Genomic DNA, 23,921 nt, shown 5'->3' on the forward strand with positions numbered 1-23,921 from the left:
TTGTTACCCTTGGTTGCATATTTCTCCCTCTCCTCTTTGATCTTGTCCAAATCCTCAGTCAAATGTGCTATTTCATTCTCCAACCTAGCAATCTCATTATCACCGTTTTTCAAAGAGGTGAGTTGCGAATCGAATTGTTGCTTTAGTCCATGGTGACGTTTTGACAACTTGGCAAAATCGTGCGCGTTCACCACACGCGAGAGTTTCTCCAAGTCTGACTGCGTTTGTTGAAACTCGAGGAAAGTTCTCTTTTCATTCCTCAACTTGTCCAACTTTGGCTCAATCTCCTCCGCCAAGAGTGCTCGGATCTCTTGAAGCTTAGTCTCCTTCTTCGCCATGGTCTTTTCAGCCTTGTCCTTACGATCCTCGAACATCTTTGTGCCAGCAGCCTCTTCAATCAACGACAAGATCTCCGCAGGCTTCATGTTCAACACCTTTGTGATCTTTCCTTGCATAATCAAAAAGTTCGGGTTATTGATGTTCAACTGAACAGACTGGAACAAGTGCAGCACAGCTTGCTGCTGTGCTCTATGGCCGTTGATCAGGTATTTGCTGGTACCGCCTAGAACGATCTGTCTGGTCACAGAGATCTTAGGAACCGTCTCAAACCCGATGGGCGACTTGGACGCATCAGTGTTGTCGAAAACAATGGTGACACTCGCCTTCGTCACACCTGCCTGTCCTCTCTTGTAGATCAAGTCTTGCAAGTTCGACGCCCTCACAGTAGCCATCGACGAGATACCAAGCACGAAGCAGATGGCGTCAAGAATGTTCGATTTACCGGAACCGTTTAACCCAGTGATGGAGTTGAACTGCGGATCCCACCCGGAAATGACAGTTCTCGTCGCGTACGACTTGAAGCCATCGATGATGAGTTCTTCAACGTGCATGTTTGGTTGTGAAGTTGTGGTTCTCTCGTGGCGGCTAACGACACTGCTTTGTTTGTTTGTTTGTTTATTTGTTTATTTTTCTCTCGAGCTACAAAAATGGGTTGTTTGGGAAGCAACAAACACGCGTCTTTGTGTGGGTGTTTGGATGTTAAGCAGAAACAACACAACAACAGATGAAGGTGTTTGCGTTTCCACGACAACAGGGTTCCACAAGTGTTACGGCCACGACGCATGGTAGGCGCAGCACCATCGGCTTTTTCGGCCTTATCGATTTTACCCGTTGCGTTCTCCGATACGATGTACCCTTTGCACGGTGGTTTAACAGGGCTTCTGGGGTGTCAAAATTAAGCAAATGAAGTGCATCTGGGCTCCTGTAACCTCTCTTCTGCCCCATTGGAGATAGGTAATTACATCAGGCATTGCGGCTCGGGAAATTGGGACAATTTGAAAAGATCCTTTCCCCTTTGACTCTTCAACGTTTAAGTCTTTTGCACCAACAGCGGCGAGTCTTGTTACGCAGAATTAACTGAGCACTATAACGATGCCATCTGCGCCAAAGTACACGAGACTGAACTTTCTGGCATTTGCGTTTGCATGCTTCTCCACCATCTCGTTCGTTGTGTTTCTCACGTCAACGCAACCCTTCTTCCTCACTGATGTCCTTGGTGTCACTGACAAGATTGGGGATTATATCGGCACCTTGGGTGTTGCGGATGAATTGGTCTCAATGGCCGTGAGTCCATTCCTGGGTGCCCTGAGTGATAAAGTTGGGGCCAAATACATCTCCTCTGCCGGTGTGTTTGCCATTGGTATCTCTCTGATGCTGTACACTCTGGCTAAGACTGTCTACCCAGACCTCCTCATCTTGAGATTGTTCTTTGCATTCGCAGCCACCGCTGCTGCCTCCATGATGACTGCGATGCTTGCCGAGCTGAGCTCTTCTGGGTTCGATCTGAAGTCCTTGTTCCAGTGGAAGACTCCTGTCCAGATCTTGGAGCAAGGTGGTGGTGAAGCTGAAGAAACCCCCAACCAACATAATGACTTTGCTGACGACCCAGCTTCGAAGAGAAACGGTAAGTTGACCTCTGTTATTGGAATTGCTACTGGATTGGGTGCAGTGTTCTCAGTAGGCGTATATCTACCTCTGCCAGCAAAGCTGGGTAACATTGAGCCCCCAAAACAGGCCCTGAAACACTCCTACGTGATTGTCGGTGTCGTTGCTGTATTCTCTTCTGCAGCACTGGCATATGGCCTGTTCTCGAAGAAGAAGTTCAGAGTGCCATTGTTATCCAAATACCTGACCCCGTACGATGATGTCCTTGAGGCATTGGAAGAGGAAGAACAGGCACTTGCCAGAGAGGATGAGGAGAAGGGATACTTCCAGTTGCTACAATTGGGGTTCGCAGAGGCAAGAAACAAGAAGATTGCTCTTGCGTACTTTGGTGGGTTCCTTGCTCGCTCCACAACGGTTGCCACGTCGGTGTTCATCCCATTGTACGTCAACAAGTACTACTACAAGAAGGGAATTTGCTCTGTTGGTAACGGTGAGCACTGTAGAGAGGCTTATATACAGGCTGCCATCCTAACGGGTATCACACACACTGTGGCATTGATCTTGGCCCCGGTATATGGATACATCTGTGATAAGTTTGGACGCAAGAACTCCATGATCCTCACCACTGTGTTCGGTATCATCTCATCGTTTGGCCTTGCATTCGCCTCTAACCCAAGAAGTGTAGCTGCAATTGTGATGGTCTGCTTCTTTGGAGCTGCACAGATTGGTCACATCATCACTTCAATGTCACTGTGTACTGATGAGCACCGTGCTCATAACGGTGCCATTTCAGGTGTGTACAGTTTATGCGGTGGTATGGGTATCCTTCTGATCTCAAAGGTTGGAGGATTCTCAGCTGACTACTGGATGGGAGCACCGTTCATCATCCTTGCTGGTTTCAACATCTTGCTGCTGGTTGCAACGCTGTACGTTGGTAACAAGATTCACCTCGCGTTGAGCTTCGTCCCAGGTATTCGTAACCACATCTCCCTGCCTGTTGATGATGAGGTTGAAGAAGTCTAAATGTACATAAAATAACTGCAACGAGGGTATTCGTCATCAATCTCTACGGCTTAATCTCCTTCTAAAAATGACTACCGTACATTATGATTTTTCAAAACTAGCACATAAAAACCCTTAAACTTGATGATATCTTTCATTAAACTAACAAAACATGTCAAGACATAACTTAGTCTTGGGTCTTTTGGGTACCACGCAACAAACCAGTTCTTCTGGCGGCGATCAAACCAGCCTTTTGACCTGGAACAGCACCTCTAGAGATGGTAGAGGCCTTACCAATATGTTGATGGTTACCACCACCGTGAGGGTGATCAACTGGGTTCATGGCAACACCACGAGTCTTTGGCCAAGAGTTTCTCTTAACTCTGTACTTGTGGAAAGCACGACCAGCCTTCAACAATGGCTTGTCAACACGACCACCACCGGCAACAACACCAATGACACCTCTGGCATCGGAGGACAACACCTTCTTAGCACCAGATGGCAATTTCACTCTGGTCTTGTTCTCATCTGGGTTGTGACCAATGACAATGACGTAGTTACCAGAGGTTCTACCCAAAGCACCTCTGTCACCTGGCTTCTCCTCAACGTTAGAAACGATGGTACCTTCTGGGACGGAACCCAATGGCAAGATGTTACCAACGTTCAAAGAGGCCTTCTTACCGGCGTAAATGAATTGACCAGTGTAGACACCTTCGTTGGCGATGAAGGTCTCCTCACGCAATTTGTATTTGTATGGGTCACGGAAGACAACCTTGGCCAATGGAGCACCACGACCAGCATCGTGGACAATTTGCTTGACAACACCACGGATGTAACCGTGACGCTCAGCATAATCCAAGGTTCTGAGCTTAGCAGCACCTTGTCTCAATCTGGTGTGAGAGACGAAGATAGAACCAGCACCCTTTCTTTGGTTACGAATAACTCTACCTGTAGAAATCTTTGTTAGTACTTCAATAATCGCACTATAGTAGTAGTAGTAGCGTGAGATCTGATGGTGAAAAAAAGACAGAGGTGTGGATGCGCAGGCAAAACAGTTGATGAGTCTCCACAAGCCTGGAGTATTCCCTCTATACTGTCCTGATCATGCTCGATGACCTGCTCCATTAACTTGATCATCCCCATAACTTCAAGAACTAAAAGAAAATCTTTCATAAAACATAAATGTCTTGCTATGCTGTTCCTTAGGAAACAACCACACACATGATCATAACCTTTAGACTGATCCTCTTCTGCTCTTATCTTCTCTCTTGCTCTTCTCTACGTCTCATACGAATTCACATACCCATTGTTGATAGTCTTGCTTGGTGATTTCCTCTTCTTCAGTTGTGAGTGGGTTTGATGGTTTAAACACTTTTTCAATTTTCCACAGGCACACACCGAGAGCCCACGCAACAGACGCTGAGTCCGCGACTCTTTTTTCGAGTTTTTGGGACTGCTTTTTTCTCAAGTTTCCAAGTAACATCCCTACACCACCATAATAGTAGTGAAAATTTCAAGCACACGGGTAAATCTCAGCACGGGTTCTTCCCCTTCAGGGCACGTCTGGTACGTGCAGATCTGTTGTTTGTGTCAGGTTTAATCAGGAAGCTTCAACGTGCATCAGTGTCATACAATCACCTTTCATGTTGATAAACGTTGATTGTTCAAAGCTATAAAGAAATGCAGGAAAGAGCTGGTTGAAGTATTCATTTCAGTGTTAGCTATTCTTGGGTGTTTTCATTGTGAATACTAAGAAACATAGAGGTTAGGGATTCTCACTCTTGAGGAACCTCTTGAGCAACCTCTTGAGCAGCCTCTTGAGCAGCCTCTTGAGCACCATCATCTGTTGGTGAAGAGTTCTCTAGATCCCACCTCAGGGCTTTTGCACGTACAGCATTTTTAACCTCTTCAATCTTTGAAATATAAGCGTGCTGTAAATAAACACGCTTACCTTTCAATTTGACATCTTTCAACTCCTCCAATGCCTTTGTCACGGAATGATCTACGCTTAACGTGATCAAAGCTGAGTTAGACGCCCCGAACAAAGATCTATGATGCTTTGGCGAACGGGTCTTGAAGATATAAACTTCAGTTGGTACGTAATCGTGAAAGTACTCACGAAGATCACCATCTGTAATTTTGGAAGAGAGTCGGCCAATGTACACTGTAGTGTCAGATACGGGTTTTGATTTTTTTCTGGAGCTTGACCCGTTAGATCTATCCTCGTTGTTAGCATCTCCAGTATTCGGTGTGTTTATAACTTTTTCCTTCTCATTCAAATCTTCTTCATCAAGCGAAGAGAGTACAATGCTTTTAGCTTTGGATCGCTTATCACGACCTTTTGGCTTAGAATTCACTCGTTTAATACCAGGGCTGTACAGGATGAACTTCTTCGCCCTAAGTGGTCGTCCGTTCAAATCCAAACCATTGAGTAACTCCATAGCAATTGACGCCTCTTCCCCATTCTCAAAATCGATATAGGCGATCCCCAATGATCTCTGTTTGTAAGAGTGGAACCCTCTAACGGTATGACTAGGAACTAAGATGGAATTGCTGTTGGCACTTTTGTTAGTACACAAGAACCGCTTTGATAAGAGCATACCAAATGTGGGGGACTGGACGTATCTATTTTACACTTTAAAGCTCTTAACCAACTCCGAAAGATCGGACTCTGTCGTGTGGTAACTGACATTGCTAATGTAAAGTCTCGAATCATTGACCTCTACAGCTTGTGCGGACTTCTCTTCGGTGGGTTCGTCAGGCATCTTGAACTTGTTAATAGATCAACTTCTCAAACTGGCGGGTGGGATATCCATGTAAACAATGAAACACCAACACTAACATCTACACATCGCTATTTATACGCCCCCTCCATTAGCCGCCGTGACACAAAAACAACAATCAACAAAAACCAAAATGTAAACACAAGCGCCAAAAGGAGGGAAAGAAAACATCTCTACACCAGGGTGAATGTTCCGCTAACAAAAGATCGATTTTATCCTTGTTCTTTAAAACCATTATGATATACACTAGAGCTTCACCGTTTAACAAGATTGCATCAATGTATTAGCTCTGAAGATGAGCCCAAGGGATTAAAGCTACCTTCTCCGTTGAAATAACAGAGTGATAACTCCATTCCCCCTGACTCATCACACACCTCCTCCAACATAACAACTGTAGAAAAAACACTTAAAAAGAAACCAATTCATACCATATCAATGCTCAATGAATTTACTTCTTCTCAGCACGAGCAGCAGCCAAAGCCTTGGCGGTACCGTGAAGAGCGTGTCTGTGGTTACGACGGAACTTTGGGTCAACACCCTTCAAGGATGGGTACTTGTGGGTTTGTGGCTTCTTGATACCGTTACGGTGAGCCTTTCTAGTTTGGTTGTGTGCTGTGTGGTTTTTTGACTTAGCCATTGCTGTTCACGTCTGTTAGTATATGTGTAACTCAACCTTAGCGAGGGATGTAGTTTGAGAAGGACGTAGCATTTTGAAATATCCAACCTCTCAGAATTCAGAATCCTCATCTGAGACTTGATTCATTATCATGTAGAGACCTTTGCTTCTATAACACAGTGTAAGATTAGCTCTATTGAAAAGTTCCTCCCACTTTAGCTCCTTCCTCCATGTACTCTTCATATGCCGCTACCTCTTTACAGAGCTCAATAACACATTTCCTACGTCCTCTCCGTTTCAAACATATCACGCTTTGCCTCTCTTGATCAACACTTACTTGCTCAAAGTTGGATATGATCCTTTCAATTCAACATTTAACAGTGTGAAGCGTTCGTTAACTTTTGTTCTTTTTCCCACCTCTGGACGCTAACTACGACATGTGGCCGTACCGGCGACATTCCTCGCGAATTTTTCACCGCTGTTGTTTGCGTCTCAGAAAAAACACCATTGTGTGTCTGGATGAATTTGTGACTTTCAAAATGAACATTAGGGTTTTACAACATCACGTGAGACGTCTCATTCCACGAAATAGGGCTTGTCTGGATCAACACTTTATCGGAGAACCACAAGGCACAGCGGCTCAAAAACACCTTCAAGGTAAACATCTACACAAACTACACCACTCCCCACGGTTTTCTTTCAAAATCATAGGTTATGAGACTTATAACTGATTACACATACTCAATGTGAAAACCTTTCTAAACAATTTTATAAACAACGAGTCCAGCGTTAGTGTAGATCCAAATTCTCATTCTGATATTGAAACCATCAAACGAGTTCAAACCCGAATATGTACATTGTTGGAACGCTATTTGTCTGTATTTTTTTCTAATGGACGGAAAGAATCACCTCTGCAATATGTGTCATGTACAACACACACCACAATTCATTAGCTAGGACCATTGAAGTGGTTGTATAATCCATGCGCCCCGGCCATGAGGAAAAGTGACATCCTTTCCACCATTGTTCAAAAAGAAAGAGTTATAAGTAAATTGTCTTGTGTTGTTTGTTTTAGGGGAAGTAAAAAAAGAGAATGTTAACAGAAATGCAAATACTTGAAGCAATAAAACTGACAATGTGGTGCTTATTTCAACTTTGCAAAGAGTCTTGGTTGAACACAGTCGTTAATGTGGTGTTGCAAGTGGAAGAACTCCTCAACACAGTCCTCCTTGTACTCGAGTTGGTCGTAGTCATCAGACTCCTGAGCCTTTGTCACTCTCTCAACACACTCGGCATAGTGATGGACGTATGGCTTGATAGCTGGAAGAGTGGCACACTCGTCTCTCAGCTTGTCCAATGGGTCAGCAGAACCTTCCTCCTCGTCCTCATCCTCATCCTCTTCTTCCTCCTCTTCTTCTTCTTCCTCCTCCTCTTCAGTCTCAGCCTTAGCAACAGTTGGCACAAAGGCCTCCTTCAACTCTTCAAGGGCTTCAGCAAGTGTGGCAAGCATTGTTGGTGTCTTTTAAAAAGTGGTTGTGTTCCGTGTAAAGTGTAATGGAAGGTTGTTTTCACTCCTCTTGCACAAAATTTCGCAAAACCGCTGCTCACACCGAGATTTCCTCACCAGAAAAGGGACACACCACCGTAGTAAATTTCTCCCAGCTAAATTGTGTTTTCCCGCGCCAAAGACGTCAACTTCATTCCCAGCGCTCCAATTGGCCAGAAAACGTCAGAGGAGAAAAGAAGCACAGAGCAGCGTTTCGCGAATTTTCATCTTCACTACGGTTACCTGATAACTACGGCAACGTTAATTTTCAACCACAGCAACGAAAGTATTTACGTTGCCCGAGTGATATTATTACTATGGTAGTATCCACAGCGAGTTCATCTACGACACATTTTCATCAGAATTAAAACCCTTTTGCGTATTATCGTTATACCCACCTAATATACATATCCATATACAAAGCCCGTTGCGAAGCATCACTTCTTCTCGGCAGCAGCAGCGTACTTAGCCTTCTTGTCGGCCTTGGCTTGGGACTTAGCACCCAAGATACCACCACCCCAGTGCTTTCTGTTCTCCTCGTACTTCTCGGCGAAGTTGGAGTTGATGGTGGAGACCAGAGTGGCAAGAGCAGACTCGTCTTCAGCTCTAACCTCGGTCAAGGCAGCAACAGCAGAGGTCTTCTGGTGAACCAGGGTTCCCAAACGGGCCTTGCCCTTGATGATGGCGTATGGAACACCCATCTTACGGCACAAAGCTGGCAAGAAGATCACCAACTCAATTGGGTCGACATCGTTGGCAATCAACACGAGCTTAGCCTTCTTGTTCTCAATCAAGGAGACAACGTGGTTCAAACCAAACTTGACAAGGTATGGCTTCTCGGAGGCCTCTTGTCTGGTCTTACCTTCAGCGATGGCAGCAGCCTCCTTGGTCAAACGCTCCTTCTTCTCAGCCTTGGTCTCTGGTCTGTACTTGTTGAACAACTTGAAAGCCTCAGCAGCGGTGTTTCTGTCCAAAGTGTGTTGGAATTGGGCAATAGCTGGTGGAACCTTCAATCTCAAGGACAAAACCTTTCTTTGTCTTTGGAGACGAACGTACTCTGGCCACTTGACGAATCTGGACAAGTTTCTCTTTGGTTGGATAGCTTGACCGATACCGAACTTCAATGGCTTAGCCTCAGCCAATGGGTTCTTTGGGGCCTTAGACTTGGAAGCACCCTTGGAGGCGAATGGGGATGGAGCAACTTTCTTTGATGGCTGTTATAAGGGTCATGGAGTTAGTATTTATTGGAATCGAAAACAAGAATGCGAACATCTTAAATTTCTCCAATGAAATAACATAATCTCTAGTAACTCCTTCAATACAGAAGGAGGTAAACAGCCTGTTTGGATCATAATACGGAAAAGAGTAGTGATATCTGATGTTTGCTCCTAAAAGAGCGTGAAACTCTAGTAATGAGCGGGAGAGCCTATAGGCGTGCATCGATAACCGTCAGCAACATCACCATTAACGGCGGATGTCTCATGGTTTGGCCGATTCACAAGGCAAGCTCCATCTATTAGAGATTCGAGAGCCCCACTCCATGCCCATACTTCTCATACGGACAGAGGAAGCAAAGACTCCCATATAAGTGACATCGTCAACACTCCTATTATTTCTCCACAGGTAAGAACTGTGTATTTCAAGGAGCTCCATAATGTCTTAATGAAGGTGATTCAAACCAAGCAACTTACAGCCATTGTTAGTTTTATTCAATTCTGTGATTGTTGTTTTGAACTATTCAGGTTGGAAGAAGAGAAAGTGTGAAAAAAAAAAGCTTTTTCAGCTTGTTGGAAAAATTTTCAGTGCGTCCGCGTGGGAGCATAGTGTGGTGTTCGGATGTTGTTTCCACAACAACGGTGTCCAGGGTAACCGTGCAAATTGTTATACGCTTTAAATGGTATAAAGACATAATTTGGCCATGGAGGCAAGATATTTACACGAGACAATGCATTGTACTGTTGTAGCACTTCGGTTACACAGTAGAGCAATTGATTAGGAGCACTTCTTGTTCTTTTCAAAGGAAAACTATATATCAGTGTGCGTAACGATGGTATAAAAGAAACATATATCATAAAAAACAGTTGAAACGAAAGATCACACCCTTCTGTTTATCTTGTACTTCTTCTCTGTTTGTATATTAACGGTGTGGCTTTGTTCGTTGTCATCTCTCATCTAAAGAGAGGAATGGGGACATGGGAGGAAAGATCTGAATGGTGCTAACTTGAATGTTGAGTAGTCTCCAAGGGAGATATACTGTCGTTACTCATGATGTCACTGCCCTGTGACTTGATTCGTTCCCTTAGCATGTCAATTTCACCAATCAGAGACTTGATGTATTCACTTGCCAGTTCCACCGTAGTTGCCTTACTCGGTATGGCAACAGTAGCTTGTAGAGATTCAGGAATTAGAGAGCCCAGATCAATGATGGCCTGGTTCATTCTGTTACGACGACCTTGTTCGGCAAGTTTATGCGATGCCTTTTTCGAATTTGAATCACCACCTGTGGAGCCTCCGTCACCACCCTGTCCCGGGTTCAGTACTGTATCTTCTTCTTCGGAGCCGGTACGAGTCGAACTAGTAGGCGCAACCACCTGTTGGGTTTGCTTTATCGTTGAAGTGGAGGAGCTTCTCGAAGTGTTTGCAGTTGGAGTCGCAGAGGCATGTGTAGTGTTGCCGTTGGAGGGTAAAATTACGGGTGACCTCGAAGTTCCATTCTTCTCAAGTTTGAAGTTCATCAACGTTGCAGGTGTCGCAGGTTGGGAGCCAGATTTTGTTCTATTTCTGCTCTTTGGTGGAGCCATTGACTTCTCAGAAGGTGGTAAAAACTCCTGTTGTACTTGCTGTTGTTGTATTTGCTGTTGCTGTTGCTGTGCTTGCTGCTGTTGATGTTGTTGTTGATGTTGTTGCTGCTGCTGCTGCTGTTGTTGTTGTTTCTGAGTCAAGGCAGATGTGTAGCTTGTCGAACGACGTGCCTTGATGATAGGCGACTGTTTAGCTATTCTTCCAGGAATGGTTGGACCGACAATCGGAGTTGAGCCTGGTGTCTTCCTCTTTGTATATTTCTTCTTCTGTTGTGACTGTGACTGTTGCTGTTCGTCATTACTTGATGTCTTCTTCAACCTCCTTGGAGATTTGGCCTCCAAAGCAGGAGATGTCAAGGGAGAAAAGAAGCCAACCTGTTTATTCTGATTGTTGTTCATAATCGAATCCATGGGCGTCACTGCTGGTGACACCAAAGGTGTGAACACGACATCTGTTCTAATAGACGCACTCCCCTGATGATCCAGCATTGGAGAATCAAACGACTCCATGAAATGTGGGTTAGCATATGACGCTACTTCAAAGCTCGTTGGCGTTGGCGGTACATGGTCACTGACCTTCTCATGGATCGGGATGGACTCATGCTTGGTCTTTGATCCATTGATCTGCTGCTGCTGAGTGGCGAGATCATCAGGGAAGAAGTTCATATCGATATCGTTCAACTCGTGCAAGTTTGCAATGTCGGTCCAATCATCCTTGGCCGTTGACGGCTCGTCCATCATGGCAAAATGGTGGGAACCATCATCCAAATCTCCGTTGAGGTAATCACTAAAGTGTGTGTTCCCTGGCGTATGATCACCGTCCACGCCGTTGCTGTGTTCGATTTGTCCCACAGAGCCATCGTTTATTGGGGTGTGGTGGTTCGAAGCAGTGTTGTTGAATGCGGGACTCATGATGTTCATAGAGGGGGAGTTGTAGTTCGACCCTCCCTGTGATTGTGAACATTTCTGTTGTTGTTGATTTAGATGGACTTGCTGGTGCATAGGCGACATCGAAGAAGCATGCTGCTGCTGTTGCTGCTGTTGCTGTACCCATCCTTCCATGTGGGGAGACTCCATCACGGTGCTGTGATGAGAGCCATGCTCAAACATCCAATTTGAGTCCATGTGTAGTTTGCAACCAGGGTGTGGTTATCTGTGTCTTATTCTCAACTACTCGTCACCTGCAAGGGAGTTGCTAAGCTGTTGTGATGAAAAGACTCAACTGTAGTGAAGGCGAACCGAGCCTGGACAGAAATGCCTTTTTCCTTGTGGACGGAGCTCTCAGGACAGGGGCTCTCTCTGCTGGTGAAGTTCTTCAGTGGGCTCCTCCTTCTAAAACCTTTCAGCGCCTAGCGAGAGTGTTCTCAGTAAGCCCGTTGGAAAGAATCGCTTGCTGCCTGGCCAAAGGGGAGGGGGGAAAAGTCCTTCAGTAGCACTCTTGTGACGATAATTGGACGGATCGATCACAGCCCGTTTTCGTAAGCAGGAGGGACAGGAGGTGAAAAGTAGTGTCTTCTCCTTTCGCTGGATGCTCAGTAATGAATGCCGTTGAGTGGATACGCAGAAAAGTACACTCCGACGGTCGTTCTATGCCAAAGAAAGAGAGAAAGCAACGACTAATAATAACAACAACGAGGTGGAGACGGGGTTGTAGGTATAGCGATGCCAATATTCCAGAGCGTTGTAGGCGTAGTGGTGTATACCAAAGAGAAAGTGAAAATTTATAAGGTGGGAAGACAAGAGTGAAAAAGAGAGAGGGAGCGAATTTGGGGGGACGTTTCCAATAAAGAGGATCTGTCTGTTAATTATTTGCAATATTTACAATGTAGAGACACACACATGTATATACACACAGCTACGTACGTACGCACGTACGTATGTGCCTACACAGGGGAGGGAGGGAGAGAGGAGGGCAGCACGTCGAAACAGGTAACCCGGTAATTTGAGATCGGTCCAAAGTGCAGGCCCAGTGGGAAATGAAAAACGAGCCAGAAGGGAAACACCCGGCTGGGGGCAGGAGGATGGTAGGCAGGATTTCGTAATTAGGCAGAGGGAGAGAGCGCGGTTGTAGGCAGCAAGCGAAAGGGAAGCCAGGGACAAAAGAGGAAATGGGCTAATCGCACCCTCACAGGCTGGTCGCCGGAGATCAACACCAACTGATCATTCACCGGCGTAGCGAATCAGCAAAGAGAGAGGTAGAGTAAAAAAAAAAAAGAAATGAAACGAAATGAAACGTCCGACTTGTATGATGAATGTCCAATTGAGGCTTTGTACGGATGCGACTGGGTTGGAGTGAAGCGGTGCTCCAATGAGATCGTCGTTGTAGTCTGAGCTGACAGGCTAAACCCGGTTGCCATTTTGGGGAAAGAGCGAGGGCCCACGTGGGCCTGCGCACTTGGACCAGTGCGCGCACGCGCACGCTGGTCGCATAGCCAAAGTCCTATGAGGGACAAGTGTGTGGTCGCTTGAGGGTGGAGCGCTTCCGGCTGGTGGAGGGAGAGGTGATGGCAGATCAGCAGAGGGCGAGGTGGGCCCTTGGGACGCTGTGTGCTCCAGCGAGCGAGGAGAAACACCATGTGACTAAGGTGGGCTATTCCGTGGACATGACCTAGACCTTAGCCATGTCCGGACATTTGTATTCTGTCTGCTTGTAATTATATACAATGCGAGTCTCAGCCTGTGGGACATGGGCTAACAACGGTGCTTCTTTGTTGCGGATGGAGAACTGTACAAAAGTCCCCTAAGACGCCATGGGAATCACCATAACAAACTCGTCTAAGCTTTCTGCCCTGTCCTCGGTCTCTAGGGACTATGCATGTGCACACACACACACACACACGCTCTCTCGTCCTCTTCGCCTGTGAGAGATGTGCACAGCTGGTTTGATGGATATGAGCCGTTTCACAGCTTGGACTGCATCACACTCTGACTGTATACATCTCCAGCCAAGCAGCATGGCGAGATGTGACACACACACACACACAAGCAAATATTTGACGGCTGATTGACAGTTGCCAAATCCTACATTGCACAACTGCAATGGCCCGTTGATGAATCACACTGGTGTGCTCTTCACATCAGCTTCAAACAACACAATTTGCGGATGGTTTCAGATCTTCACCGTGCAGCTCCTCCTACATACAACGTTTGTCCCGAGACGCATTCCTGTCCAACGGCTTTTTTCTCTTAACAGATTGGCAAAATGGGCCATGGGGCACCACAACGCCTTCGAACAGCTACCTGTAGGTCACACGACGTTTCCTCTTCACAAAGCACCACGCAGAGTCAAGCCTGACTCCCTCGATTGGTTGTGTGTGGGAAGTCTGCGCTTCTTATGAACAGCGCTGTAGCGAACACACGCGTACATACGTGCAAGTGCTTGCGTCGCCAACCGGTAACATCAACCAGGCAAGTGGATGTATAAGGTCGTGTGCACAATTGACAAAAGTCTCACACAAGGCCTATACGTATGTGGTTTTGCCTGTGGTTATACATATCTCTACAAAACGGAAGGACAGACGGTATGAGGGCTTGAACAGATGAGCGACGAGTTCAAGGATAAGGTGCTAAAGCGCATCTAAGGCATTTCATGCATAACCGTTGGGAATCGACATAAACTGAAGGCAGCCTATAGCTCGTCGTCATGGCTCAGACAAGTAAGCCAGCTGCTGTGTGTTTCACCACGCCATACGGCATCTCCAGAGGTACTCAGTAACGGTCTGAGTCGTTGTTGTCGTCTATGTGTACTGCGTAGTGTGTAGAAACTGGAGTGTAGGTTGATAAGCACCTAATACCGGCTGTGCATACTGACACATAACACTTGGCTTTCCATGTCTATGCGCTTATACAAGTCATGGCTTGAACTATTTGGAAGCAAACTAGGCCAGAAATACATCCTATTTGTACAGCCTTTACAGAAGAGTGGTTGGCAAGTTCTAAAATCTCGTACTTTTATGAATTAGGTCCCTTGTGATGCTCATCAGCTCTTCAGATGTATGTACAGCTGGTGTAAAACAGGATGTATACCGAATGTTAGGATCCTATCACTGAGCACCGTGTAAAATTACATAACACATCCACCACCAATATATTGGTCAATTTTGGTGATGTCATTAGTGAGTTGAGAGCTGGAAAGTGCACAGCATCATCACATTCAACGTCTCTTTCCGTGTTTCTTTCCTTTGGTTTGGCCAGTACCGTTGATACGGTCAATGTCCTTTTGGCTAATAATTAACCCGTTTCTGGTGTTTCTTCCGACACTGTTGATCTTCAGACCTTTCTTTCTGTATTGGCTCTTCAGCTTAGACTTATCCAGCTTACCAATACGCTCATGTATAGTGACTTTCTTGCCAATATCTCTGAGTTGTCCCTTGGACACTTTTGCAAGAATAATCCCTCCGTCTTTGGCTTCTTGCTCGAATTTGGCAACTTTCTTCTTGTAGGATTCAACCATACCTTTGCGCATGGACATCGGCATCTTTTCCAATTTGGATCTATTCTTACCATGGCTGGTTTGTTCACTGAGACCGTCAATTCTTGATTTGAGAGCGTGCCTTCTCACTTTACCAACGAGTGAATCTGTTCCTGTGCCTTCCAACGTTGTAGAGAGTAAATCTGCACCTGAATACTTTTGGTGCTGTTGCAAGATATTGGACTCCGATAGAAATCTCTGTAGTTCCAAGTCATTTTTCAAGTCCTCGGTATCTTCCTTTGTCTTTGGTGTATTTGTTGTGATTGGTGCCTTCTTCTTTATCGTAGCCTTCCCTGATTTCAGCAATTTTTGATCCTCTTTGCTAACACCTGTATATTCCCTCGTCGTGTCTCTAAACTTGATCACCGTGGGTTGAGGCGTCTGTATAGCAATCTCCTCCTCATAATCACTATCTGATTGTTCATCATCCACTCTGTCAATCATATCCTCGTGAAACTCATCCTCATCTTCGTCACTGGCATTCTCGTTCTCATCATTACTATCAGAAACACCATCAGCATCGCTTTCGCTCTCTTCAACAGCTTTTGTCTTGTCTTCAAACCCCATTTCCTCTAGCGAGCCGAACTGTGCTTCAAAAGCTCTTCGCTGAGCCTCCATCTGCTTTGCGTAATCCATCATGGTGTTCAGTCCCACTTCAGCCTGGTTCCTCTACCCCCTTCTTCTTCCTCTTGAGAGCTTCGAAAAGCTCATCTCATCACACTCACAAAATTTTCCCTGTCCGCCATGTCCTGAAACGTAATGGGGAAATTTCGCGACCATCAATGTGATCATATTACAACGTGAAAATGGACAAGGACAAAAGAGACTAGGACCTCCTCCACCAACGTCATCGAGTCTACTCTTTCTCTAAACCGCCAAAAACTAGACCATAAAAGGATGTCCCAGTACATTGGAAGAACCATCTCTCTGATCACCTCAAAGGGAATCCGGTAGGTTACTTGCTTCCCTTCTAAAGCTTCATCGGTCTGCTACTAACTCTGTATGATTAAGCTATGTTGGAGTTCTCGCCGATGTGAACGGTGAAGAAGCCACTGTCACTTTGAAGAACGTCAGACCGTTTGGAACAGAGGGAAGACTCGGCGACCCGTCAAAGGAAATACCACCAAGCGAAGAAGTGTACCCTGTTGTGGTGTTTAGAGGCAGTGATGTCCAGGACCTGAGCGTGCTGGAAGATGAACCAAAACAAGAAACTGAAGAACCAAAGAGGGAAGAGGAATCAAAGACATTGCACGATGGATCAGACATCGAGATCCCACCAAGAAGACCGCCACCAAGACGCGTGAAACAGTCGGATGCCTTTAGCGGCGCAGTGCCAGATGCCAATTTTGACTTCTCCAAGGCTGATATCAGACAAACACAACCTAGTAGTGAAGGCACAGATAATGACCTACAAAGACCTCAGGCTGATCCCGATGAGGCGCCTGCTTATGATAAGAAGAAGTCGTTTTTCGACAACATATCAAACAGTGCCACTGAACAGAGACCGCAGAGAGGCTACAACAACGGCCATAGATACAGAGGTAGGGGCCGTGGTAACGCCAATGGGAACTACAACCGTCGTGCCGATTGGTCTTGAAATGTAAAAACGTATCCATTATAAAATTCATCAACAAAAGGTGTAGACATGTACTGGGCGTGTCGGCAGGACTAATACATAGTCTCAGGCTAAGGGTTTGGGTCTAAGCCCTAAGGATTGGAAGAACGCAACACCAAATTGTCTTCCATTGCGTGCGACTTTGACCAGCCATGGTCTAGCCAGTATCATTAGCGATGAAAATATGAAGCCTTGTATGAGTGGCATGAAGATCAAGTCCCTCATTATGACTTTTGTGATCACCATTGCGTTTGTATAGCGGTCCACGGACTCTGTGGATGCATTGATGCCAGCCTTAGAGTACTCGGTGTTCAGAGACTTTCTGAATGAGGACTCAAACCGTAAATCAGGAATCGGGATCTTGGACATGTCTTGTGTGTTACCGTTGTACTTCGTCTTTGGGCCGTCCCTTGTCCTTGGTAATCAGCGGCTATTGGGGTGAATGAGATATATTCCATCATTATTTCGCGGTGCTGAGCGTTTCGGACAAGTTCTCCAAGAAAAAAATGTGGACAATTTTTCTCGAGACAAATTAAAAACAAAACATTACGTTTCACGACATCAGACCCTCTGGCTCGCAGGAAAGGGACTAACACCAGAGACCACGGGACAAATGACAGAACCAAAGATCACCATTAGACATATAGATGAAGACTCCGTTGACTTCGTATTAGCAGATGTTGATCTTGCGCTTGCGAACTCGTTGAGAAGAACAATGATTGCAGAGATCCCAACATTGGCCATCGATAGCGTTGAGATTGAGCTCAACTCCTCGGTGTTGGCCGATGAATTCATAGCACATAGACTGGGTCTTATACCCTTACAGAGTCTCGATGTTGATAAGTTGGAGTACTCCAGGGACTGCACCTGTGACGACTATTGCAACCGTTGTTCTGTTGAACTGAGCTTGGACGTGCGTGCCGAAGAAGAAACGCTATCGGTGTATTCCAAGGACTTGAACATTGTCAGTTCCAATCAAAACTTGAACATTGGTACGCCTATCATTGTTGACCAAGCACACAATGGTGTTCTGATCTGTAGACTGAGACAAGACCAACAGTTGAAGGTACGTTGTATTGCAAAGAAGGGTATCTCAAAGGAACACGCCAAATGGTCCCCATGTGCAGCCATTGGGTTCGAGTACGATCCATGGAATAAGCTCAAACACACAGACTACTGGTATGAAGTGGATGCCGACGCCGAATGGCCAAAATCTGAGAACTGTGGATTCGAAGATCCACCTTCAAAGGATGACGAGTTTGATTACAGAGCTGAACCGGATAAGTTCTATATAAACGTTGAGACTGTTGGCTCGCTACCACCAAATGAGGTTGTTGCGCGTGGTATTGATGTCTTGCAGAAAAAGATTGCCGGTATCGTTTCAGAGCTGAACAAGATTGCTGATGGATCCCGTACTGGTTATGGAGCTCATGGACAAACAAACGGTGGCTTTACAGGTTATGGTGGTGGCAACACCGGATATGGTCAATCACAATATGGGGCTTCACAGTATGGTCAGCAGTACGGGTCTCAATACGGACAGTATCAGTACTAATATGCGGATGTATATACGTTGAAATCAATGTTGACTGTTCCAATCAACACAGTCTTTAAATCTAACTAGCTTTCCACCAAATATATCAAGAGCACTGCCATATGTGAGGTCGACTTTCCCCTGGCTGAGTTCTTGAACTCTTCTGAGATCGGCAACGTCCTTCGCACCTCCAGCATATGTGATTGGTATATTACACCACTCAGCCAGCTTCACAACGAGCTCCTCGTCTATGCCTTGGCATAGGCCCTCGACGTCTGCGGCATGGACCAAAAATTCATCACAGTATTGTGATAACTCTTGAAATGTCTCCTTTGAGAGCTGGAAGTCCGTCAATGTTTGCCATTTGTTGATGGCAACGACCCACGAAACCTTGTCGTTCTTGATCTGTCTCTTACAGCTCAGGTCAACAACGAGTCTATCCTTTCCAATGGTCTCAGAGAGTTGTTGTAGCCTAGACAGATCAAACTCACCGTTAGGGAATAGCCAGCTAGTGACGATGACGTGCGAAGCACCCTGATCTATCCAGTACTGTGCGTTCTCCAAGTTGATGCCACCGCCAATCTGCAGAGCATTTGGCCATGTCTTCAGCGCCTCCTTAGCAGTGTTGTCGTTGGCTTCATTGGACCCGAGCTTAATGACATGTGTCCCTCTAACGTTGTTGTCCTTGTACAGAGATGCGTAGTGAGACGACGGAAGACTCGAGACGAAATTCGTGGTCAACGCTTCATCTCTTTGGACGTCATCACCAGATAATGTACCACCAACAATCTGCTTAACCTGGCCAGAGTGGATATCAATACAGCCTCTGAAGCGAGTCATTGTAGCGCTGTTGCAGTGTTGTGATGTTGTACTAGTGGTGTATGGGTTTCCAATATCAGTTTTTTTTCCGCCAGTTTTTCCACGACTAAAAAAGACAAAGCATAAGGGACATAGGGCCAGGGACACAGGACAAGGGACAGAGGATCGAAGCCTGACACAAATGACATCCCTGAGACCTTTCCAGGCCACTGATCTATTTGACCTGAATGCAGTCAACCTTGATCCACTGACTGAGAACTTCAACATTGGTTTCTACCTCGAATACCTAACGACATGGCCTTCGTTATTCTTCAAGAGCGTGGAGGTTGGTGACGTGAACAGCGGATACATGATGGGAAAGACAGAGGGTAAAGGTGATCTATGGCACACCCACATCACCGCTGTGACGGTGAATGTTCACTACAGACGACTAGGGCTGGCCTCGTTCCTGTGTGATAATCTTGAGTACATCACCGATGCCCCTCCTCACGAGACAAACTTCATCGATCTCTTCGTCAAGGTGACCAATTCACTGGCCATCGGGATGTACGAGAAGCTGGGATATTCTGTATATAGACGTGTTGTTGGTTATTACGGTAATGGTAGTTGGGTGCCAAACACCAAGATGGTGAACGACGATAAGGATGCCTTCGACATGCGTAAAGGCATGGCGAGGGACAAAGGAAGAAGTACGAGACCAGATGGTCGGGAACACAGGTGTTTACCACACGATGTGACGTTTTAGTGCTTTCTGCACTGTGAGACCAGGTCGGACACACTGCGAATTGTCCCAACAAATTAATTGGACAAAGTCTCACATCATCGTCCCCTGCCGCCACATTAACTCGAAGCATATGTATCGTTTTAAAAAAGACATTTCCTCTCCCGCCAGTTACGTATGTGTCCCCCCCCCAGTTGCCATTCTCAGTGCGAGTCCCACACCTACCGTGATGACTACGCTGTTACTCTGGAAATAGGCGGTGGATCCCGTTACTTATCTCTTCGGTAAATTAGCGCATCCCCTTAACCGTGATGGCAGGGCCTCGGCACCATGAGACCTGCTCGCGCTGCGATCACCCCTCGCGTGGTTGTCGAAAACTGTGGGGAAAACAAGCGCAGGACAACCTCCAGAGACAAACAGATAGAAGAGCAAAAAGAAAACCATGAAAATTAGGCTTTTTCCCCCATAAAACGACGTAATGTGCAGGGGGCCGTTAAACGTAATAACCCAGCTGTACTTCAATCCAGACCATCCTGTGTGCTTCAGTCCCTCCTCCCGGCTCCATATAAAGATCAATTGATTTGTCCTTTTTTTAAGAAGGAAAACTCCCCAAGATTACCCAATAGACTAAGAAAAAGAAGGAGATACAAGCCGAGACAAATGTCATCACTGGAGAACGCTGTGTACGGTGCATCTGCCTCGATCGTGGCCAACACCATTGTTTATCCTTTGGACCTAGCGAAAACCGTTATCCAGACCCAGACCAAGTCCGAGTCCGAGTACAAAAATGCATTGGACTGTCTGGTCTCGCTCTATAAGAAGAAGGGCCTCAAGAGTTGGTACAAGGGTCTCAGCTCATCGTTGCTGTCGTCCGCAGTCCAGAGCTTCACCTACTTCTACTGGTACTCGTGGGTTCGTAAGCTGTGGTATCGTTTGAAGCTGTCACGCTACAGACGAGTCATTGCTAACACAACGCCGGAGGAGCTGTTGCTGGGGATCGTTGCAGCAGCCTTGGGCCAGCTGTTTACGAATCCAATCAGCGTTATCTCAACACGCCAGCAGGTGAACCCTGAGAAGAACCATTCCATCGTCCAGACAACGAAAAACATCTTGAAAGAGGATGGCATCACCGGCTTGTGGAGAGGGTTGAAAGTGAGTCTCGTGTTGACGATAAACCCATCTATAACGTATGCATCCTTTGAGAGACTGAAGGCGATCCTGTTCCCTAATCAAAAGTTCCTCCATCCTCATGAGAACTTTGCCCTTGGTGTGGTCTCCAAGATGCTGGCCACCATCATAACACAGCCTTTGATCATCTCAAAGGTTATGCTACAGAAGAATGACGACCCAAACAACAAAGATATGAGATCGTTCCAGTCAATCTTGAGATACCTGGTTGTCAATGAAGGCTGGACCTCGCTGTGGAAAGGCCTCAAGCCACAGCTGTTGAAGGGAGTGCTGGTGCAAGGGTTTGTCTTTATGTTCAAAGATGAAATCACCTTGGCTATGAAGTCGTTATTTGCATTGCTTAGAGCAAGACGTCAAGTCAAATGAATCTTTGTTTATGGTTATAGACGTTTTTCTATTGTTATTACTCAATATGCGCATGTTGCACACTATTGATTTGTAGAGTCAACAACGACTAACGACTTGTCTGCCTGTGCAATCAGTAGACGTTCACAACCGTCCGGACAGACAAACGCAATGGCACATTTGATCCGTTGGAGCTGGAAACTCTTCTTGATACACACGTTATCGCCCGTGTAGAGATCAATAGCGAGAACCTCACCACACTCACTAAAGATCCACACGCCTTTATCCTCGTTGGAGTATTGAATCTTGCTCTGGCTAAGCTTATCCTGTGGAGCATTTGTGCTGAGGTTTAACAGTACAACGTCCCTGTCAATGACACTGATCAGTGATTGCGAGCTCTCCGTAGTTCTCTCCAGGCTCAAGTCCCCAATTGTGGGTAACTGTTGCTCAATTCTCTTATCCAGATCTGTGGGGAATTTAGCAACTATGAGTCTCATATATGGCACATCAGATGTGCTCACAACGATCTTCGAATCATCATTGCAGATCGAATCATTGTTGTTAAAGCTCAAGTCCATGGACATTGCTGTGAAGGCATGTGTTGAGAACTGTGCATCGTTCAAAGATATCCTGGAGATTTCCCGAAGCTCATTCCCCAGGAAAGGGGTTAGAATGGAAACCAACGACGAATCCATTCTAGTCACTAGCACGAGTAAATGGCCACTTGGTGTTTGGCACGCCTTGACACTTGTTGCATTCGTCAACAGTTCAAACTGAGAGACAAATTCAACCTTGGTATCCTCATCAACCAATTTGTGAACCTTGACGTACTTATCCCAGCCAATTGAAACGATATATTTGACACCTTTGAGAACAAACACCTCAAAGTCTGTAATCAGTCTGTTGTGCAGTTGGCAGCTGGTTATCACTCTTGGTTCATCGCACAATTGTACCAGTCTCATGACACCGTCCATCCCGCACAACGACACTAACCCTTGGTCATTAATAGGATAGCAACATTTCGTTACCGTATTGGACAATTCGGTGAATCTATTTGTTATTTGGCCCTTTGAGACGTCATAGATGCAGATGGACTTATCACTGGCTGACAAGAACACAACTTGTCGATTGCCATACCTACCGAGAGACATATCGATGAATAGACTTCCATGATTAATCTCCTTCAGGCTGTGTAGCTCAATCCCGCTCCATTTATTGAACAGATGCGAGTTCTCCGACTTGTTGTTGATATTAGCACCGGAATCAACCAACCCATCGGTTCCTCTGTCCATATAGGCAGTTCGATCATGGATAATGTCTTCCAGCTTCTCGTAGTTTATACGAGGTTGTACACCAACGTGCGATTCGAATGACCTCAGTGTGTCTGTAAACCCATTACGGCGAAGGTAGTCTGCAATCAGCGGGTCAGTTAAGGTCGACATTCTCCTTTCCCACCGTTGCCTGTGTCGGCTCAGTCTGATAATCTTTCCAAGATGTATATTGCCCAAAGTGCCCTGGTGATAAGAGATGATGCGTGTTTGTAGCCCTAAAGGTGTTATTTTCACGTGACACTGCATCTGGAGCCCTGCTTTTCGTGTGTCCGGGTGTTTGATTATATAATCAGTTTTTGTGTGTGCGCGGTGCTTTTTTTTCCGCCTCGCTGTGTGTGTTGCCCGGCTGCGTTGGGATTCTCTCACTGGGCTTCTTTGTGTGAAAAGTCTTTTTTTCATCAAAACCAAACCAACTCACTTTACCTCTTCTTGAAATATTAAGACGAATACAACAACAAGATGGGTAAGGGTAAGCCAAGAGGTTTGAACTCCGCTAGAAAGTTGAGAGTCCACAGAAGAAACAAGTGAGTTTATCGACACTGAGGAAGATACGTTGTGGTTGATTGGTTGGTGATGTGAGGGATGGCATCAAGAGTTGCAAGAGATGGGGAGGGTTGTGATAGTCATCCATAGAACAAGTGGACAATGTGCACGAAGAAGGCGATATATGAGCCCAATACTTTGAGCATGGGCAGTGTGATTGAAGCTCCAGCTTTGCTGCTCTTGCTCATCCCATCCAATCAATCTATACAGTTCTCAAAAGTACGCTTGATCAGACATACTAACAACCGTATTATAGCCGTTGGGCTGAACAATCTTACAAGAAGAGATTGTTGGGAACTGCTTTCAAGTCCTCTCCATTCGGTGGTTCTTCTCACGCTAAGGGTATCGTCTTGGAAAAGATTGGTATTGAGTCCAAGCAACCAAACTCTGCTATCAGAAAGTGTGTCAGAGTTCAATTGATCAAGAACGGTAAGAGAGTTACTGCTTTCGTTCCAAACGATGGTTGTTTGAACTTCGTCGATGAGAACGATGAAGTTTTGCTTGCTGGTTTCGGTAGAAAGGGTAAGGCTAAGGGTGATATCCCAGGTGTCAGATTCAAAGTCGTCAAGGTTTCTGGTGTCTCCTTGTTGGCCTTGTGGAAGGAGAAGAAGGAGAAACCAAGATCATGATCCTGTTCGCACCAACTTTCTCTTTTCTTATGT

The 23,921-nt window shown here is 45.8% G+C and overlaps 16 protein-coding genes across 16 annotated transcripts; 6 read left to right on the forward strand and 10 right to left on the reverse strand.

Annotated features, from left to right (window-relative positions):
- The first annotated feature begins 1,229 nt into the window (after window positions 1–1,229).
- On the forward strand, window positions 1,230–2,994 carry CYBJADRAFT_169325 (MFS general substrate transporter). The gene has a single exon (XM_020215724.1). The coding sequence runs from the start codon at window positions 1,432–1,434 to the stop codon at window positions 2,965–2,967; it is 1,536 nt and encodes a 511-aa protein (XP_020068508.1). The 5' UTR covers window positions 1,230–1,431; the 3' UTR covers window positions 2,968–2,994.
- Window positions 2,995–3,012: 18 nt separating this feature from the next.
- CYBJADRAFT_195141 (60S ribosomal protein uL2) lies at window positions 3,013–4,253 on the reverse strand (the record flags this gene model as incomplete). The annotated part of the gene is made up of 2 exons (XM_020217544.1): window positions 3,013–3,894; window positions 4,250–4,253. 2 exons carry the CDS (start codon window positions 4,251–4,253, stop codon window positions 3,134–3,136), a joined length of 765 nt encoding a protein of 254 aa, XP_020068509.1. The 3' UTR covers window positions 3,013–3,133.
- Window positions 4,254–4,609: 356 nt separating this feature from the next.
- RRT5 (Rrt5p) lies at window positions 4,610–5,819 on the reverse strand. The gene has a single exon (XM_020215725.1). It carries the CDS (start codon window positions 5,544–5,546, stop codon window positions 4,722–4,724), a length of 825 nt encoding a protein of 274 aa, XP_020068510.1. The 5' UTR covers window positions 5,547–5,819; the 3' UTR covers window positions 4,610–4,721.
- Window positions 5,820–6,177: 358 nt separating this feature from the next.
- Window positions 6,178–6,366, reverse strand: RPL29 (60S ribosomal protein eL29; the record flags this gene model as incomplete). The annotated part of the gene is made up of 1 exon (XM_020212989.1): window positions 6,178–6,366. The coding sequence occupies one exon, from the start codon at window positions 6,364–6,366 to the stop codon at window positions 6,178–6,180; it is 189 nt and encodes a 62-aa protein (XP_020068511.1).
- Window positions 6,367–7,489: 1,123 nt separating this feature from the next.
- QCR6 (ubiquinol--cytochrome-c reductase subunit 6) lies at window positions 7,490–7,708 on the reverse strand (the record flags this gene model as incomplete). The annotated part of the gene is made up of 1 exon (XM_020212073.2): window positions 7,490–7,708. A coding segment is annotated over one exon (219 nt), but the record flags the coding sequence as incomplete, so codon positions are not given.
- Window positions 7,709–8,275: 567 nt separating this feature from the next.
- Window positions 8,276–9,588, reverse strand: CYBJADRAFT_191857 (60S ribosomal protein eL8; the record flags this gene model as incomplete). The annotated part of the gene is made up of 2 exons (XM_020217418.1): window positions 8,276–9,105; window positions 9,583–9,588. The coding sequence occupies 2 exons, from the start codon at window positions 9,586–9,588 to the stop codon at window positions 8,329–8,331; spliced, it is 783 nt and encodes a 260-aa protein (XP_020068513.1). The 3' UTR covers window positions 8,276–8,328.
- Window positions 9,589–10,107: 519 nt separating this feature from the next.
- Window positions 10,108–11,754, reverse strand: PHO4 (phosphate-sensing transcription factor PHO4; the record flags this gene model as incomplete). Its single annotated transcript, XM_020216641.1, has 1 exon — window positions 10,108–11,754. One exon carries the CDS (start codon window positions 11,752–11,754, stop codon window positions 10,108–10,110), a length of 1,647 nt encoding a protein of 548 aa, XP_020068514.1.
- A 2,820-nt stretch (window positions 11,755–14,574) lies between these two features.
- Window positions 14,575–15,870, reverse strand: FAF1 (Faf1p). The gene has a single exon (XM_020215726.1). The coding sequence runs from the start codon at window positions 15,800–15,802 to the stop codon at window positions 14,846–14,848; it is 957 nt and encodes a 318-aa protein (XP_020068515.1). The 5' UTR covers window positions 15,803–15,870; the 3' UTR covers window positions 14,575–14,845.
- A 190-nt stretch (window positions 15,871–16,060) lies between these two features.
- Window positions 16,061–17,227, forward strand: SCD6 (Scd6p; the record flags this gene model as incomplete). Its single annotated transcript, XM_020217223.1, has 2 exons — window positions 16,061–16,113; window positions 16,175–17,227. The coding sequence occupies 2 exons, from the start codon at window positions 16,061–16,063 to the stop codon at window positions 16,758–16,760; spliced, it is 639 nt and encodes a 212-aa protein (XP_020068516.1). The 3' UTR covers window positions 16,761–17,227.
- CYBJADRAFT_186591 (uncharacterized protein) lies at window positions 16,744–17,227 on the reverse strand. The gene has a single exon (XM_020217224.1). It carries the CDS (start codon window positions 17,145–17,147, stop codon window positions 16,845–16,847), a length of 303 nt encoding a protein of 100 aa, XP_020068517.1. The 5' UTR covers window positions 17,148–17,227; the 3' UTR covers window positions 16,744–16,844.
- A 72-nt stretch (window positions 17,228–17,299) lies between these two features.
- Window positions 17,300–18,529, forward strand: RPB3 (DNA-directed RNA polymerase II core subunit RPB3). The gene has a single exon (XM_020215727.1). The coding sequence runs from the start codon at window positions 17,392–17,394 to the stop codon at window positions 18,331–18,333; it is 942 nt and encodes a 313-aa protein (XP_020068518.1). The 5' UTR covers window positions 17,300–17,391; the 3' UTR covers window positions 18,334–18,529.
- On the reverse strand, window positions 18,358–19,152 carry HIS6 (1-(5-phosphoribosyl)-5- ((5-phosphoribosylamino)methylideneamino)imidazole-4-carboxamide isomerase HIS6; the record flags this gene model as incomplete). The annotated part of the gene is made up of 1 exon (XM_020216642.1): window positions 18,358–19,152. The coding sequence occupies one exon, from the start codon at window positions 19,150–19,152 to the stop codon at window positions 18,358–18,360; it is 795 nt and encodes a 264-aa protein (XP_020068519.1).
- A 160-nt stretch (window positions 19,153–19,312) lies between these two features.
- Window positions 19,313–19,876, forward strand: NAT3 (peptide alpha-N-acetyltransferase complex B subunit NAT3; the record flags this gene model as incomplete). The annotated part of the gene is made up of 1 exon (XM_020213842.1): window positions 19,313–19,876. One exon carries the CDS (start codon window positions 19,313–19,315, stop codon window positions 19,874–19,876), a length of 564 nt encoding a protein of 187 aa, XP_020068520.1.
- Window positions 19,877–20,512: 636 nt separating this feature from the next.
- Window positions 20,513–21,406, forward strand: ANT1 (Ant1p; the record flags this gene model as incomplete). Its single annotated transcript, XM_020216643.1, has 1 exon — window positions 20,513–21,406. One exon carries the CDS (start codon window positions 20,513–20,515, stop codon window positions 21,404–21,406), a length of 894 nt encoding a protein of 297 aa, XP_020068521.1.
- A 62-nt stretch (window positions 21,407–21,468) lies between these two features.
- On the reverse strand, window positions 21,469–22,827 carry CYBJADRAFT_191865 (uncharacterized protein; the record flags this gene model as incomplete). The annotated part of the gene is made up of 1 exon (XM_020217419.1): window positions 21,469–22,827. One exon carries the CDS (start codon window positions 22,825–22,827, stop codon window positions 21,469–21,471), a length of 1,359 nt encoding a protein of 452 aa, XP_020068522.1.
- A 348-nt stretch (window positions 22,828–23,175) lies between these two features.
- Window positions 23,176–23,888, forward strand: RPS23B (40S ribosomal protein uS12; the record flags this gene model as incomplete). The annotated part of the gene is made up of 2 exons (XM_020212990.1): window positions 23,176–23,240; window positions 23,516–23,888. The coding sequence occupies 2 exons, from the start codon at window positions 23,176–23,178 to the stop codon at window positions 23,886–23,888; spliced, it is 438 nt and encodes a 145-aa protein (XP_020068523.1).
- Between the last annotated feature and the right edge of the window lie 33 nt (window positions 23,889–23,921).

Source organism: Cyberlindnera jadinii (genome assembly GCF_001661405.1).
Source record: "Cyberlindnera jadinii NRRL Y-1542 unplaced genomic scaffold CYBJAscaffold_16, whole genome shotgun sequence".
Taxonomy (NCBI): domain Eukaryota; kingdom Fungi; phylum Ascomycota; class Saccharomycetes; order Phaffomycetales; family Wickerhamomycetaceae; genus Williopsis; species Williopsis jadinii.